This window comes from Rhincodon typus, unplaced genomic scaffold, assembly GCF_021869965.1.
Source record: "Rhincodon typus isolate 14 unplaced genomic scaffold, sRhiTyp1.1 hic_rhity00000889, whole genome shotgun sequence".
Classification (NCBI taxonomy): domain Eukaryota; kingdom Metazoa; phylum Chordata; class Chondrichthyes; order Orectolobiformes; family Rhincodontidae; genus Rhincodon; species Rhincodon typus.
In genome coordinates, this window is record NW_025966527.1 from 22,646 (window position 1) to 40,109 (window position 17,464).

Consider the following 17,464-nt stretch of genomic DNA (forward strand, 5'->3'; position numbering starts at 1 on the left):
TCTTTTATTGAAAATACACCAAATGTTCTCTCAGACCTTTTTAAAGATTTTATCTATCTTCATGAATTTAAAAAAACACAGGAGTTACCTCTAAGGTTTTATTGCTTTTGGTGCAAAAAAAATGCCTAAATTATTTATCTCGACATTAAGTTCACTGGTAATACAATTGAATTGAGATCATTTGGGTCACTCCAGCACATAATGCAAAGTTAAATTGTTGAATTCACTACAACATGAATTCCAGAGGTATCTTATATGTCTATCAAGTGTGATTATGTTTTCTATTTTTTTGTTTTGCTGATTTTGATGATGAGTGAATGCTTGTGTACTTTCGAAGAAATTTGAAATTCCACCTGGACAGATCTAGTACAAGCCTTCCTTACAGAGGAGACCATTAATAATACAAAATAAGAGGCTTAGTCAAACTAAAAATGCTATCAGTTAACGTGTAGTTTTTGTCATTTAACATGTAGTCTACATCTTATGGTCACTAACTTTGAGTAAACTAATAGACACTTTGATTTCATGAAACGACCACAATATGCACAGTGGCAGACAGTCAAAACACTCCCAGCCTACAGTCCTAATTATCCTAAACCTGCATGTAGCTGTTTTCATCAGACCCAGAATTAGACCTGAGATTCTCTAGTCAGTTTTTCTTTCTCCTTTGGCAACTGGTGACAGTGGTTTTGGATATGAACTGAAACTAGAAAGCCAATTTAAATAGGAACATTGGAAGAGGAATGGGCCATTTAACTGCTCAAGTATTGTTCCATCACTCAGTTAAATGATGTCTGAACTAGGATTTAACTGTATACTGACCTTTGCTTCATGCCCTTTGAAACAGTGCCAGCATTTAAAGTCGGTTTATATCTGCCCATGAGAAGGTGAGCAGTTACCATGAATCCTTGCAGTCCTTGGGGTGTAGGTGCTGTTATGAATGGAGTGCCAGAATTTTTAACCAGTGACAGTGAAGTATTGGCAATATGGTTCTAGGTCAGGATAGTATGTTACTTGGAGGAGAACTTGCATGTCATGATGTTCCCTTGCATCTGCTGGCCTTTGCCTAGAAAGACATGAGGCTGCTGATTTGGAAGGTTCCCTTGAGGTGCCTTGAGTGAATTGCGGCACTGTATTTTGTAGATGGTATGCCACTTTACCTCACTGGTGAAGGGAGCAAATTTTGTAGGTGGTGGGTGGGGAGGCCAATGAATCAGGCTGAAGGAACGTATTCCAGCATAATCTGATGTCAACCTTGTGGATAGTAGGCCGGGTGTTGTAGAGATGGGAGATGTGTTACTCCACCCAAACGCTTAGCCTCTGAACTGCTGTTGGAACCACATATTTAATGTGGCCAGTTTCTGGCCAATATGTTTGGGGATTCAGTGATGTTGCAATTAAACATCAAAGGATGGTGGATGATTTATGGGGTTTTTTGTATTCTGAGGTTTACTATCGCAAATGGCACTGAACCATGAGTAAGGATCAACAATCATCCTCACCTTTGGCCTTGTGATGGGAAGCTCATTGATAAAACACTTAAAGATGGTTAGACTAGGGCAAACCTGAGTAAATTCTGTTCATTTCGGTTAAGATTAATGATTGATCTAGAGTCAATTGCTGCTCTCATGAGGTAACTCACTACAATCATTTTTATACAGGAGCATTCTGTAACTTCAAGAAAATTGCTCTAGACATGTGTTCAAACAATTGATTACAAATAGTGGCTTTTGTACTGCGCTTGTAGTATCCCTATCCCTGGGCCAGAAATTCCACTTTGAGTCCTACTTGCCATGAAGGTGTCACATAATATAACATGTTCAAACTGGGTGGTATTTTGTCTTTATATTTAAAAAAAAAAATCACTGAATCTATCTTGGGTGTAATATTCCTTCAGTTTTTGTCTGGTATACAAACCTGTGTTGCCAGTGTAAGTCACTGCATTGTCAGCTCGTTGCAACTGTGTACACTCGGAGGGAACTTTGCTCGTGAGTCATTCCTAAATCTAATCTGGCCCGCCTTTTTTTGGTCTTAAAATATACATAACAGGTGATTTTTATACAAAATGCACTGTATTGATTATTTTTCTCATGTCCTTGTCCAAATGTGTATATAAGTTGAAATGCCATTTTAAAGCTTCTTTCTTTAAATTATTTATAACAAAAGCAATCTGTTTCAACACGTGGCACACCTCTAGGTCAATAAAAGTTGAAAGAACTGCGAATGCTGTAAATCAGGGACAAAAATAGAAGTTGCTGGGAAAACTTAGCAGGTCTGGCAGCATCTCTGAAGAAGAAACTTAGAGTTAATGTTTCGGGTCTGGTAACCCTTCCTCAGACCCTTCCTGTAGGTCAGGTGGGATTTGAAACTGGACCTTCTGATCAAGAAGCGAGGACGCTTCACTGTGCTGCAAGAGCCCTCTGCCTTTGTGATATGCTTGTCTAATCTCTAAATTTAAACAGACAGAATCTTCAGAACATTTACCAGGAGGCTGATGCACAACTCCCCACTGTAGTTTTGTCCTTTTCATTGGATTGCAATTATCAATAGAGAGAGCTTTATGAAATTAGCTATGATAGTTTTTCACAGTGGGTTTTTGTGGACAACCATTAGAACAAAGTGTTGGCCTTGTTGAGACATTTTTGTTTTGATTTGGAATGGAATTGCAGTTGAAAATTGAACTTTCAACAGCAGATCCTTTTTCAAAATAAAGCAAAGGATTGATGTTTGGGAACTGGCCTGGAAATGTAATGCATGTTAATTAGTACTGTTCTAAGGACACGAGATGAAACAGTACTGAGGTGTTATGTTTGGGGACTAGCAGCTGATTGGATGTTGAATTGCTCAATCAAGGAAGGACCAGAGCTGGTGAGCCGACCACCAAGTTGAAAATGTTGAACTAGTGCTGACTGGGTTTTTTTGAGCAGGAGGCAACTTTTGCTTCAGAAGATGGCGGACTTGGAAGCTTTTTTTTTCAGTTTTGCTCTCTAGTTATTCTCTTTAGTTATCGACTTATTGAAAGTTCTGAAAAGTGTTTCCCAGTTGTAACAAATGTCTCCAGTGATGTGCAGAAGCTATTTGGATTGACAGGTGACTTTGGAATAAAAAGCAAGATTTACAGTCTTGGTCATAGAGGTATACAGCACAGAAATAGGCCCTTCGGTCCAACTTGTCCATGCCAACCAGATATCAAATATCAATGTAGACCCACTTCCCAAAGTTTGGCCCATATTCCTATCCAGAGGCCTTTTTAAATGTTGTAATTGTATCAGTCTCCGTCGCTTTCTCTGGCAGCTCATTCCATATATGCACCACCCTATGAGTGGAAAAAGTTGCCCCTTTTTTAAATCTTTTCCCCCCTCACCTTAAACCTATGCCCTCTAGTTTTGGACTCACCCCACCCTGGAGAAAAGACCTTGCCTATTTACCCTATCCATGTTCCTCATGATTTTATAAACCTCTGTAAAGTCACTCCTCAGCCTCTGACACTCCAGGGAAAATGCCCCCAGCCTATTCAGCCTCTCCCAATAACTCAAGGGGCGGCACGGTGGCTCAGTGGTTAGCACTGCTGCCTCACAGTGCCAGGGACCCAGGTTCGATTCCACCCTTGGGTGACTGTCTGTGTGGAGTTTGCACATTCTCCCCATGTCTGCCTGGGTTTCCTCCCACAGTCCACAGGTGTGCTGGCTAGGTAGATTGGCCGTGCTAAATTGCCTATAGTTTTCAGGGATGTGTAGGTCAGGAGGGTTGCAGGGGGATGGGTCTGGGTTGGTTGCTTTGAGGTTCACTGTGGGCCTGTTGGGCCAAAGGGCCTGTTTCCATACTGTAGGGATTCTATGAATTCTATTCTATGAATTCAAACCCTCCAACCCTGACAACATCCTTGTAAATCTTTTCTGATCCCTTTCTAGCTTCACAACACTCTTCTCATTGCAGGGAGACCAGAATTGCATGCAATATTCCAAAGGTGGCCTAACCAATGTCCTGTACAGCCACAACATGACCTCCCAACTCCCATACTCAATGCACTGACTAATAAAGGCAAGCATTGCATATGCCGCCTTCACTATCCTAATTACCTGTGACTCCCCCTTCAATGAACTATGAACCTGCACTCCATGGTCTCTTTGTTAAGTAACACACGCCAGGACCTTAGCATTGTGTGTATAATGCCTGCCCCGATTTGCCTTTCCAAAATGCAGCACCTCACGTTTATCTGAATTAAACTCCATCTGCCACTCGGCCCATTGGTCCATCTGATCAAGATCCTGTTATACTCTGAGGTAACCTTCTTCACTGTCCACCAGACCTGCAATTTTGGTGTCATTTGCAAACTTACTTACCGTACCTCCTATGTTCACATCCAAATCATTTATACAAATGACAGAAAACAGTGGACCTTGCACCGATCCTTGCGGCACACCACTGGTCACAAACCTCCAGTCTGAAAAGCAACCCTCCACCACCACCCTCTGTCTTCTACCTTTTTGAGCTAGTTCTCCCTGTATTCCATGTGATCTAATCTTACTAACCAGTCTACCATGAGGAACCTTGTCGAACGCCTTACCGAAGGCCACATCGATCATGTCCACGACTTTGCCCTCCTCAATCGTCTTCGTTACCTCTTAGGGAAAAAAAGTCAATGGGGTTAATGAGACATGATTTCCCCCACACACAGCCATGTTGACCATCCCAATTAGTCCTAGCCTTTCCAAATGTACGTAAATCCTGTCCCTCAGAATTCCCTCCAACTTGCCCACCACTAATGTCCGGCTCACTGGTCTATAGTTCCCTGGCTTTTCCTTACCACCTTTCTTTAGTTCTAAGTGCCTATAATACACTCATCAAAAGATTTCAAGGCCTGGTATCTGTTGTTGAAATGCTTAAAGAACTAGCAAATTGTTTATTTAAATGTATCCCTTAACTGTCAGTGAAAATTTTATATTCAAAACAACTGGGCTTAGATCATAGATATGAATTAGATTGCTGTGTAGTTTGTCTGTGTTCTGCTAAAGTTATATTCTTAACAAAGTAACCATTTATTATTTAAGTTATTAACTAGATGTCCAGAATCTGTTATTTTATAAAAATTAAAATACAACAATTGAGCAGTTTGGAGGGTAATTGAGTGTTTTCATTTGTGTTGTAAATCTAGTGATAGGAGGACTGGTTTGGCTTCCTGGGTCATAGCAGCCTGAACTTCTCTGGAATTTAATGTGACTGGTCATTAATTTCTCTTTGAACCCCATTGAAAGTTGTAATTCGTGGTGTGAAATTGAAGTGAATCAGCTGCTTCAAGGTATTTGAGTCCTGCTGTAATGGTCAATGCATTATCTCACTGATAATAATTAACATAGCGCACATGAGTAGTGTGTTCCCCTACAAAATTTGATTTATTTAGGTACCATTAGGTTCAGATCTTAGGCTAGCTAGGAGAAAGATGGATTATTGTGTCTTGTACACCTGACTTTCTCACAATGAATTTGGAGAGTAGTGACAGCTTTCTACAACCATTCTGTGCAGGAAGGTCCCATAAATAGTATTGTGATGAATGGCTGGGAAGATGTATTCATCGATAAGAGACAGAAATACCTTCCCATGAGTGAAGAGAACTTTGACCATTTGACAACAGTTAACAGGTAGTCCTTGTGGCTACCAAAAAGCTTTGCCCATCACGATGGTCAGCATATAGTTGGATCTCTTTGTTTTATCTTCTGGATTTGTGCTTGATCTGTTGGAACGTTACCTTCTTGACTTGTGCTTTTGGATTGTTTCAGCATGCAATGAAACTTTATTTTGTTTCTGGAACACATTTCAGCATTATTTTTTTCAAACTAGTCGTCATGCTGATATTGCTCCAATCTAGTGATTTGGGCACATCTAATGAAGCTGATTCTGTATTTGCTGTCACTATTTTGGAATTAAGTTGTATATCTGAAGATTTTCCAGGTTGGTAATGAGTTGTATTTGGGATTCCTTTTTTGAGGGGCTATTTTAGGGCTAAGATGTTGAACATTGTTTTGGATCTTTGGCCCTCTGATGTCTTGTGGATGTTTATTGCCAAACAGTCCGGTAGGCAGCAGTCCCATCACACTGATACATGTACTTGGTTTTTGACCTGAACAATGCCACTTTGAGAGATTCCAATGATTTGATCAAGATGCCCTCGTATAGTTTTGTATTTGTCCTTCTGGCAGAAAGCACAGTTGTTACAACAAAATCTTGCTAAACATGCTTTGTCAGTAGGAGGGCACTGTGTTAATTGACTAGTTACCATCCAATTTTTCCCAATGATTCTGTTCTAGACGACATAGTTGCTTCCAACCTTTGCATTCAAGTCCCACTGTGGGATTATCTTTTAGGGAATGGCAATGAGGACTTCAAGGTCAGGAATGGAATTTTTCCTTAACCTCTGCAAAGTCAAGGGATGGAGCTATAGGTGAAGTATCAGTATACACCTGTATGTTTATACATTGCATCTATGTCCAAGATCCTATTCTGAACACAAAGCCAAATCCCTGGGCAGGCCAATCACTGTTTGCCTTTCCTTTCCAACTGCAGTTCCTTCAACTGCCCTTCCCAGAAAAAATGGTTTTCTCTGAAGGTGGCAGTGGCAACTTGAGTCTTGCTAGCTCAGTTTCAATTGCAGTTCTTTCTGGAGGGTCACTGTTGAGATTATTTGTGAGTTTTTGTTCCAAGTTGCAAAAGTTAGCTTGCTTTCTTCGACTGCAGAGATGGTCGTCCCCAGGGTGTGGTTCCCCACTCAGGAGAATGTGTAGGCCAACCAAGGACCTGCATTCTAGCCCCCTCCCCATTTGGGTGAGCAGAAGGTATCCTGAAGAGGATACTAACCATTCTGTTTAAAAGCAGAGAAGTAATAGTAAATCTTCATAATTTGTTTAATATTCTAACTGAAAGTCTCCAGTTCATTCCAACATGATTCAGAATAAATGTCAATGCACAAGAGATTTACCAAAATTGACTAAGGATGAGGTAATGCAGTTATGCCAAGAGACTCAATCGAGGATTACACTCTTTTAAAGCAAAAAAAAATTGAAGCAAGGTGTTCAAAATGATGTAGCTCTCTTTACAGAACACATGGCAGTAAATGTTTTCATTAACAGGACAGTTAGGAAATATAGGGTTCAAGATAATTGGCAAAAAAAAAGGCCAGAGGAAGGATGACTTATTTAGTCAGCAAGTTGTTGTCTAGAATGCTCTGCCTGAGGCTGGTAGAAACAAGTTTAGTACTAATTTTCACAAGGGAATTAACTTGAGAACATAGCACTTGCAGAGCTACGGGGAGAGATCAGGACAGTAAGACTAATTTGATGGAGCCAGCAGAAACAGAGTCAAATGGCCACCACCTGCACTGTGTATGTTTTTTGTTCTAAAAAAATGCAAGAGGTAATAATGTGAAACATTTTACCAAATAGAATTTGTTAAAGGAATGTAACTATTCTTAAATTTATTTCTGCAGGGCACCGTGGGTTCTATTTTGGATAGAAAAGATGAGACCAAAACTCAGGATGATATTTGTGAACATCTTGGTAAGAAAACTATGCAGCTAAAGGTCCTGAAATATTTTTGTTTTAATAGATTATGGTATAAGCTACAAACATCTGTTGAGATTTATGACGCCATCTGATGGTAATATTGGACAGTTAGATCCCTGAAGGAAACTAGCTTCAAAGAACACAATTTTTGCGATTAGCTACCATGGTTTGACACTTGACGTCTACTGCTTTGTGTGAATAGGTTTTGTTAACAACAGAACAAGTTTTTTGTACAAAAGAAATAAATGAAGACAGTTGGAAAGATATTAAATAACCATTATAAGTGCTAGCCTATCTCGTAACACTTTTTAATATTCAATTCCAGAGAAATATCATTCATATCCCAGCTTTTTAAATCTTTACCTAATTTAATTTTTGATTAACACTCTGATTCCCTGCTCTTCAATACTTACTGGATTAGGTGATGGTTCTGGAAAGACTGACCTAGTTATGGTTTTAACCCAAGGACCTTTCAGTAATAACACAGACTTTACAAATTCAAACTTTTAGACTTGTACATGAGCTTTCATGGCTTGGAAATTCCAGATCCACAGAAACCACTTCTACTGAGGTAGCTGGTTCCCCTGAACTAAAAGTTTTTTGTTTTTTTTTTCTGAACTGCGACCTTTCAACTTTCTGTTTTGAAGTCAAAGTTAAACTAACGGCATTGTGTTACCTCTATCAATACAGGCTCGGAGGGATAAACATTTATCCATTAACACTTAATAACACTTGCATGGATTTTCCCGTCACCACACTTAACTGCAATCCTATCCTTTCTTGAAACTAATCTACTTGGATCATTGTCCAAAAGACTGACCTGTTTTTTTTAAATGGTACCTCCACAGATCTCACTCACTTCCAACTGCCTTTTTTTGGGTCCAAATCCCAAAATATATATAGCATTCACCTTTCACAACAACTGCCAAAACTTATTTTTCAATGGATGGCTCTGGAAAAACTCCCATCAATCAATCATATTCTTAAGTATTTTAAGAGTGAGCATTTGAACTGCAGAAAGAGCTTGCATATATACAGCATCATTATCACCTCTGTTGAATAACACAATATGGTTTGTGGACTAAGAATTGTTCATTGTCCCTGTTGCTCAGAAGGGAAGGGGGGAGAGGAGGAGAGCGTTAGTCATTGGGGACTCCATAGTTAGGGGGACAGATAGGAGATTCTGTGGGAACGAGAGAGACTCGCGGTTGGTGCGTTGCCTCCCAGGTGCCAGGGTCCGTGATGTCTCGGATCGTGTTTTCGGGATCCTTAAGGGGGAGGGGTAGCAGCCCCAAGTCGTGGTCCACATAGGCACCAACGACAAAGATAGGAAAAGGGATGGGGACGTAAGGCAGAAATTCAAGGAGCTAGGGTGGAAGCTTAGAGCTAGAACAAACAGAGTTGTTATCTCTGGTTTGTTACCCGTGCCACGTGCTAGCGAGGCGAGGAATAGGGAGAGAGCAGTTGAACATGTGGCTACAGGGATGGTGCAGGAGGGAGGGATTCAGATACCTGGATAATTGGGGCTCATTCTGGGCTAGGTGGGACCTCTACAAATGGGATGGTCTACACCTGAACCAGAGGGGTACCAATATCCTGGGGGGGAAATTTGCTAATGCTCTTCGGGAGGGTTTAAACTAATTCAACAGGGGGACGGGAACCTGAATTGTAGCTCCAGTGTACAGGAGGTTGAGAGTAGTGAGGTCATAAATAAGGTTTCAAGGTCGCAGGAGTGTACCGGCAGGCAGGAAAGTGGTTTGAAGTGTGTCTACTTCAATGCCAGGAGCATCCGGAATAAGGTGGGTGAACTTGCAGCATGGGTTGGTACCTGGGACTTCGATGTTGTGGCCATTTCGGAGACATGGATAGAGCAGGGACAGGAATGGTTGTTGCAGGTTCCGGGGTTTAGATGTTTCAGTAAGATCAGGGAAGGTGGTAAAAGAGGGGCAGGTGTGGCATTGTTAGTCAAGGACAGTATTACGGTGGCAGAAGGGACATTTGATGACAACTCGTCTACTGAGGTAGTATGGGCTGAGGTTAGAAACAGGAAAGGAGAGGTCACCCTGTTGGGAGTTTTCTATAGGCCTCCGAAAAGTTCCAGCGATGTCGAGGAAAAGATTGCAAAGATGATTCTGGATAGGAGCGAAAGTAACAGGGTAGTTGTTATGGGGGACTTTAACTTTCCAAATATTGACTGGAAACGCTATAGTTTGAGTACTTCAGATGGGTCAGTTTTTGTTCAATGTGTGCAGGAGGGTTTCCTGACACAGTATGTAGATAGGCCAACAAGAGGCGAGGCCACATTGGATTTGGTACTGGGTAATGAACCAGGCCAGGTGTTAGATTTGGAGGTAGGAGAGCACTTTGGTGATAGTGACCACAATTCGGTTACGTTTACTTTAGCGATGGAAAGGGATCGGTATATACTGCAGGGCAAGAGTTATAGCTGGGGGAAAGGCAATTATGAGGCAAGATTTAGGATGCATAGGATGGAGAAGGAAACTGCAGGGGCTGGGCACAATTGAAATGTGGAGCTTGTTCAAGGAACAGCTACTGTGTGTCCTTGATAAGTATGTACCTGTCAGGCAGGGAGGAAGTGGTCGAGCGAGGGAACCGTGGTTTACTAAAGAAGTTGAACCTCTTGTCAAGAGGAAGAAGGAGGCTTATGTAGAGATGAGGCGTGAAGGCTCAGTTAGGGTGCTTGAGAGTTACAAGTTAGCCAGGAAGGACCTAAAGAGAGAGCTAAGAAGAGCCAGGAGGGGACATGAGAAGTCTTTAGCAGGTAGGATCAAGGAAAACTCTAAAGCTTTCTACAGGTATGTCAGGAATAAAAGAATGACTAGAGTAAGATTGGGGCCGGTCAAGGACAGTAGTGGGAAGTTGTGCGTGGAGTCCGAAGAGATAGGAGAGGTGCTAAATGAATATTTTTCGTCAGTATTCACACAGGAAAAAGACAGTGTAGTCGAGATACAGTCTATTAGACTAGACGGGATTGAGGTTCATAAGAAGGAGGTGTTAGCAATTCTGGAAGGTGTGAAAATAGATAAGTCCCCTGGGCCGGATGGGATTTATCCTTGGATTCTCTGGGAAGCTAGAGAGGAGATTGCAGAGCCTTTGGCTTTGATCTTTATGTCGTCATTGTCTTCAGGAATAGTGCCAGAAGACTGGAGACTAGCAAATGTTGTCCCCTTGTTCAAGAAGGGGAGTAGAGACAACCCTGGTAATTATAGACCAGTGAGCCTTATTCGGTTGTGGGTAAAGTGTTGGAAAGGATTATAAGAGAGAGGATTTATAATCATCTAGAAATGAATAATTTGATTAGGGATAGTCAACACGGTTTTGTGAAGGGTAGGTCGTGCCTCACAAACCTTATTGAGTTCTTTGAGAAGGTGACCAAACAGGTGGATGAGGGTAAAGCGGTTGATGTGGTGTATGTGGATTTCAGTAAAGCGTTTGATAAGGTTCCCCATGGTAGGCTATTGCAGAAAATACGGAGGCATGGGATTGAGGGTGATTTAGCGGTTTGGATCAGAAATTGGCTCGCTGTAAGAAGACAGAGGGTGGTGGTTGATGGGAAATGTTCATCCTGGAGTTCAGTTACTCGTGGTGTACCTCAAGGATCTGTTTTGGGGCCACTGCTGTTTGTCATTTTTATAAATGACCTGGATGAGGGCATAGGAGGATGGGTTAGTAAATTTGCGGATGACACCAAAGTTGGTGGAGTTGTGGATAGTGCGGAAGGATGTTGCAGGTTACAGAGGGACATAGATAAGCTGCAGAGCTGGGCTGAGAGGTGGCAAATGGAGTTTAATGCGGAAAAGTGTGAGGTGATTCACTTTGGGAGGAGTAACAGGAATACAGAGTACTGGGCTAATGGTAAGATTCTTGGTAGTGTGGATGAGCAGAAAGATCTCGGTGTCCATGTGCATAGATCACTGAAAGTTGCCACCCATGTTGATAGCGTTGTGAAGAAGGCGTACAGTATGTTAGGTTTTATTGGTAGAGGGATTGAGTTTCGGAGCCATGAGGTCATGTTGCAGCTGTACAAAACTCTGGTGTGGCCGCACTTGGCGTATTGCGTACAGTTCTGGTCGTCGCATTATAGGAGGGATGTGGAAGCATTGGAAAGGGTGCAGAGGAGATTTACCAGGATGTTGCCTGGTATGGAGGGAAGGTCTTATGAGGAAAGGCTGAGGGTCTTGAGGCTGTTTTCGTTAGAGAGAAGAAGGTTAAGAGGTGACTTGATAGAGACATACAAGATGATCAGAGGATTAGATAGGGTGGACAGTGGGAGCCTTTTTCCTCGGATGGTGATGGCTAGCATGAGGGGACATAGCTTTAAATTGAGGGGTGATAGATATAAGACAGATGTCAGAGGTAGGTTCTTTACTCAGAGAGTAGTAAGGGCGTGGAATGCCCTGCCTGCAAAAGTAGTAGGCTCGCCAACTTTAAGGGCATTTAAATGGCCATTGGATAAACATATGGATGATAATGGAATAGTTTAGGTTAGATGGGCTTCAGATTGGTTTCACAGGTCGGCGCAACATCGAGGGCCGAAGGGCCTGTACTGCGCTGTTATGTTCTATGTTCTATTGGTTTAGGAATGTGCAGGCTAGATTATTGGGATGAGTTGTGCTTGTCTTTATGTAGTAGCATAAACTGTTTAACATCCGTGTGAACCACAGGGAAAAAGCATACTATCGTACTCTAGATATGTCAGATTTGTGCTTAAGTTTTCAAAATGAAGCTTGAACTCAATGAGCAATTAGACTTCTGAATTGGCTGTGTTAAATTTGAACGAATGCTAGCACTTTGTCTTTCCAAGGGAAAGAGTTGTCCATTCAAGCTTTGCTGTAAATACTCCATATCTTTTTAGACTGATATTGAGAAACCTCTTGATAACCTGACCAATATTTGTCCATCAACCCATAATTACTGAAACAAAATATCTGTTCATTGGGCAGCACGGTGGCTCAGTGGCTAGCACTGCTGTCGCAGCGCCAGGGACCCGGGTTCGATTCCACGCTCGGGCGACTGTCTGTGTGGAGTTTGCACGTTCTCCCCATTGTCTGCGTGGGTTTGTTCCCGGTGCTCCGGTTTCCTCCCACAGTCCAAAGGTGTGCAGGCTCGGTGGATTGGCCACATTGAATTGCCCGTAGTGTTCAGGGTGTGTAGACTAGGTGGGTTATAGGGGGCTGGGTCTGGATGGAATGCTGTTTGGGGGAGTCTGTGTGGACTTGTTGGGCCAAAGGGCCTGTTTCCAGACTGTCGGGATTCTATGAAAAATCTATGAAATCTTTCTCTCTAATATTCGAATTTAATTATTTCACTTGTCTGTATTACAACAGTGTTTGTAGTTTTTAAGTACTTAATTTGGCTGTGAAACATTTTAGAGATGTCCTGATCTCAGGACAAACTACATAGCAGAACCAAGCTGAAAATAGACAAATAGATTGTCAGCTATAATCTTAAAATCTAATTATTGTAATTTAATAGATTAAAATCAATTTCTACAGATCTGACTCACTTAAAAGACAGGAATGTTGAGGATCTCTCTGGAGGAGAGCTGCAAAGATTTGCATGTGCAGTGGTGTGCATTCAAAAAGCTGATATGTAAGTTTCCATAAGAATTTTAATCTTTTGTTATTTGTATATTCCTTTCTCCCCCTCTCTGTCTGTCGCTGACCACCCTCCTGCTCTGCAGCTGCCCCTCCCTCCTTAAAAATAGTCATCCTGCTTTCCACTTTCTTTAGTGATTTCTTTTAGAAGACCTTTCAGTTGAATTAGCCCCAAGATCTTCATGATAGTTCTACACCATTTTCTCATTTGGGATTGTTGGTCCAATTGCCAGGAAATTAATTTGATTCAACAATGTTGCATTTTGAACACTGCAAAGCAAAACCAGGACGTGAATGAGATTGTATTCATATTTGGCCTCTTTCTGTCCCCTTGATTTCTATTGATGACTTGTGTATGTTTCAATATGACAATGAACTTTTATTTGACATGGAGTACAACTGTCCCTCATGTTCAGATTGTATTAGTGTTAAGATATTTGTTTACCCTTTGACTTCTGGAAGGATTTTGAGGTACTACTTTGATGTAAATTCTGCCAACCAAAATGATGTATTTCTTCTCAGCTTCATGTTTGATGAGCCCTCCAGTTACCTGGATGTTAAACAGCGTTTGAAGGCTGCCATCACCATTCGCTCTCTTATAAATCCAGATAGGTAACCTTCTAATATGTTATGTCTGCAAGTAATGACCCATTGCACAACTGTAGCTCTCAGTACCACATCAGCTACAATTATTCAATCATGACAATTTGGCAACTAAATTTTTAGTGGCTGTCTGTTCTATCTCTAGTTTTTTTTTTGCTGGAGCTATTTAAATGTCAGTATTGTGTATTGGAGAAGTTAATAATGCATTAGAATAGCAGTAGATTTCTTGAATTAGCTGTGGTTAATTTGCTATAAAGGTAAATTCACAATTCTAATTTCAGTATGTTTCAATTGTATTATAAGCCAAATCTGTCATTCGTTGAAAGGCAGTCTATTGCCTCTTGAAACAAAATAGCATATCCATTCACAGCAGTGTGGTTGAAGAGTTAGAGTCCAATGCCTGAACATCTCATGCTATTCAGATGGACTCATTAGTGCATGAGTTGCAATTGTATTAAGACATTCCATTTTTCCTTTCTACAGTCTATAGCCTGACCCCTCTTGTGAAATTCATTTATTAGTCAACAGACCCTTTTTGAAGTTGACAGTGACACTGTTGCCAAAGCATTTTGGTAGTTTTGTGATTCTTTAATGTTTTTTTCTACTATGCAAGTCAGCATTAAATTTGTACTTCTGCAGTAAGTGATTACAATTATAATTCATTTTTTTTTGTGGTGACAATTTTATAATTCATTTTTTTTGTGGTGGAGGCATTCAAGAGGATATTGGGTATTTGGGTGGTAGTTGTGTGAAGAGTTATGGGGAAAAGGCAGGGAATTGACACTAGATAGTAGAGCACAGAGGCCTTCTGCCTCAGTCTTATTTGAAAGTTGTATAGATCTTCAAGCTTAAAGAATATTCAAAAGGCAATGTCTGCTGGAACCTGTAATTTATGTGTGGGGAAAGAATTAGGTAAGGATTGGTTCGGGGGTTGGGGGGGTGGTTAATGAGGACATAGGCAAAGGGGAGAGGAAATGAGGATACAGAATGGGATTTGTTGTGGGAAGGAAGAGGAGAATTGGGAATCTCTTGTATCCCAGGTCCTGGACCAATCCCGCTGAACTGTTTCAAACGCGCATTGCTGATTTTTAAAAGAAGTGCATAGTGCACATGCACTGCTATCAGCAAATGCAGCCTATTCAGAATTGTCCTTGCATGACACTTCATGTTGACAAAATATGGATGTCTTCATGGATGCCGAGGTGCATGGTTTGGAACCTCAGATTCTGTGTTTAAAGCATTGTTTCTTGTTAATTAGTATAAAATCTCAATTTGCTCATGTTATCTATATTCTGATTGAAGATATATTTGCCACTGTGGTGATAATGCTATTTTTAAAACAACATTTCAAGTCTGTATATCAAAATTGAAATGGAATCAACTAGGGAACAGGAAACTTACCATAACTTTAACCCAGCTACCTGAGTGCCTCTTACGTTAATTGTTTTTGAAGTTTTTATTTCCATTGTTTCCATTGGTCAGCACAAATTTCAATTGATCTAAAGTCAATAACCTGCTGAATTTCTTTTCAGCTTTAAGTGAATTTTCAGACAGTTCCATTAATGAGAATATTTTGAATTGCCTTAATGAAATGTGCTGTTTTTAATTTTATTCTTATCGACAAATACCTTTCCTAAACTTTAATTAAAATTGATTCAGTGCTTTAAAGTTTACAGAGCATTCGTGGTAGAACTAATTGTTTGAGCGCAACTTTATTTGGGTACAGACTGCAGTAATTGTTTTATTAGACAGAGTATGATGTTCTCATTTTTGTAACCAGATATATTATCGTTGTGGAGCATGATTTGAGCGTGTTGGATTACCTTTCTGATTTCATTTGCTGTTTATATGGCGTGCCGAGTGCATACGGTGTTGTCACCATGCCTTTCAGTGTTCGAGAAGGTAAACTCTGAATTAAATCCTTAATATTAAACTTGGAAAGTTTTTTTTTTAAAGTTCACCTGCAAACTGCATGCAGAAACCATCACAAATTTTATGAATCACCGAATCATAGCATTATTTTGTATTCCTTTCCACACTAACAGCTGGTTTTGTTTTTATTGCTGCAGTTAAACTGCAGGTCACCTGAGCATTACAGGTGAACATCATTGAGTTTTACTTTGTTTGTGTGCACACTTAATTTTATGATGAGTAGACTAGCCTTTCTTACTCTTAATGAGCATTGAGATTTGAAAATCGTCCTGTGTACTGCACAGGAACTCATTACATTTAATTTTTTACAAGTCCTTTTTCATGCTGTTTACATTTTTGCATCTTCAGTATCACATAGATTACTACATGTCATTGTCTCTGTGTTAAATTTGTTGCATGGTCAAACTGGTAGTTTTAACTTACCATCACAAAGTTCTGTAACTGGTATGAAAATAAACTTCACGTCTTCTACAAGTGATCATTTACTTACCATTGTTACAGTGACATGTTTCATTTCAAAATATTTACATTCAAACATAATTGCTGTGACCTTGCAAATATGCATCTGTAACATAATAAAATTTTAACTGGCTTAAATACATAACTTGCGGTAATGTGCAGTTTCTATTACTGGGGGCATTATAGGAAATGGCTTTCTGAAGCTAATATTGTAGCATGTTATTGCTTTGACATAAACCCAATAACACTGAACTGACAACTTTCCCATCAAATCTTACTGTTTTTAATTTTCTTTTCAGTTAGAACACAGGGTATGTTTCTATATCATTCGTTCTTTCAAAACCTGTAATGGATATTTTATTTCCCAACAGGTATCAACATATTCTTGGATGGATATGTGCCAACAGAAAACTTGAGATTCCGCGATGCTTCTCTGATTTTCAAAGTTGCTGAAACAGCAAATGAGGAAGAGGTCAAAAAAATGTGCCGATATCATTATCCAAAAATGAAGAAAAAGATGGGCGAGTTTGAACTGGAAATTGGGACTGGAGAGTTCACAGATTCTGAAATCATGGTAATGCTGGGAGAAAATGGTGAGTGTTAATGTTGTAAACAAGTAACGTGATATTTCAAACTGGATGCTTGGTGTGTTAAAATCTGACGTAGTGAAGTGTTTGAAAAAGGTAAAAAGCAATGGGCAATCATGGAATTTGTGTGATACCTTTATGTACAGAAGTAAAATAGCCATCAGTTTTTGAAAAAAAGGAAAAAGCAAGGAAAATTGACATTGTGATCTCTTAAAACTGTTAGATTTGAAATCTTGCAACTACATACTATGTAGATCTCTTATACATTCTGTAATTATTCTGTATCTGTACCAACAGGTACAGGGAAGACCACATTCATCAGAATGCTGGCTGGAAGATTGAAGCCAGACGAAGGAGGTAATGTGCTTTTTATGTAATCTTTGCAAATTGAACTTTGAACTCGTGCTGTGAATTCTGAAATAATGACTGTATAAAATATGCAACTAATAAATATGCTTCACCTGTAGGTGCAGTGCCTGTGCTGAATGTCAGCTACAAACCACAGAAGATCAGCCCTAAGTCCCAAGTAAGTAGTAAAGTCTTTCTGATTTTTTTTTTTTTGTTTGGTTGTGCCCCAATCCCACAAGATTATGGGAACTTGATTGCTGGAGCAGGTTACTGAAAGTCACTCAGACTTTTTCAGTAGCATCTTATCTGATCTTATTTAAACGTTAGACTTCAAGCTGTTCAAATTGATTCTTAATTATGA

At 40.3% G+C, this 17,464-nt stretch overlaps 1 protein-coding gene across 1 annotated transcript in view; it reads left to right on the forward strand.

Annotated features, from left to right (window-relative positions):
• Positions 1-17,281, forward strand: part of LOC109928701 (ATP-binding cassette, sub-family E (OABP), member 1) — a gene marked incomplete at its 3' end in the record, with an annotated part of 38,898 nt that extends 21,617 nt beyond the window's left edge. Inside the window, exons 9-15 of the mRNA XM_048592251.1 lie at positions 7,481-7,550; positions 13,073-13,169; positions 13,697-13,786; positions 15,558-15,679; positions 16,540-16,761; positions 17,053-17,112; positions 17,223-17,281. Of these exons, the coding sequence (XP_048448208.1) occupies positions 7,481-7,550; positions 13,073-13,169; positions 13,697-13,786; positions 15,558-15,679; positions 16,540-16,761; positions 17,053-17,112; positions 17,223-17,281 (720 nt within the window). The remainder of the gene's footprint in view (positions 1-7,480; positions 7,551-13,072; positions 13,170-13,696; positions 13,787-15,557; positions 15,680-16,539; positions 16,762-17,052; positions 17,113-17,222) is intronic.
• Positions 17,282-17,464: the final 183 nt, after the last annotated feature.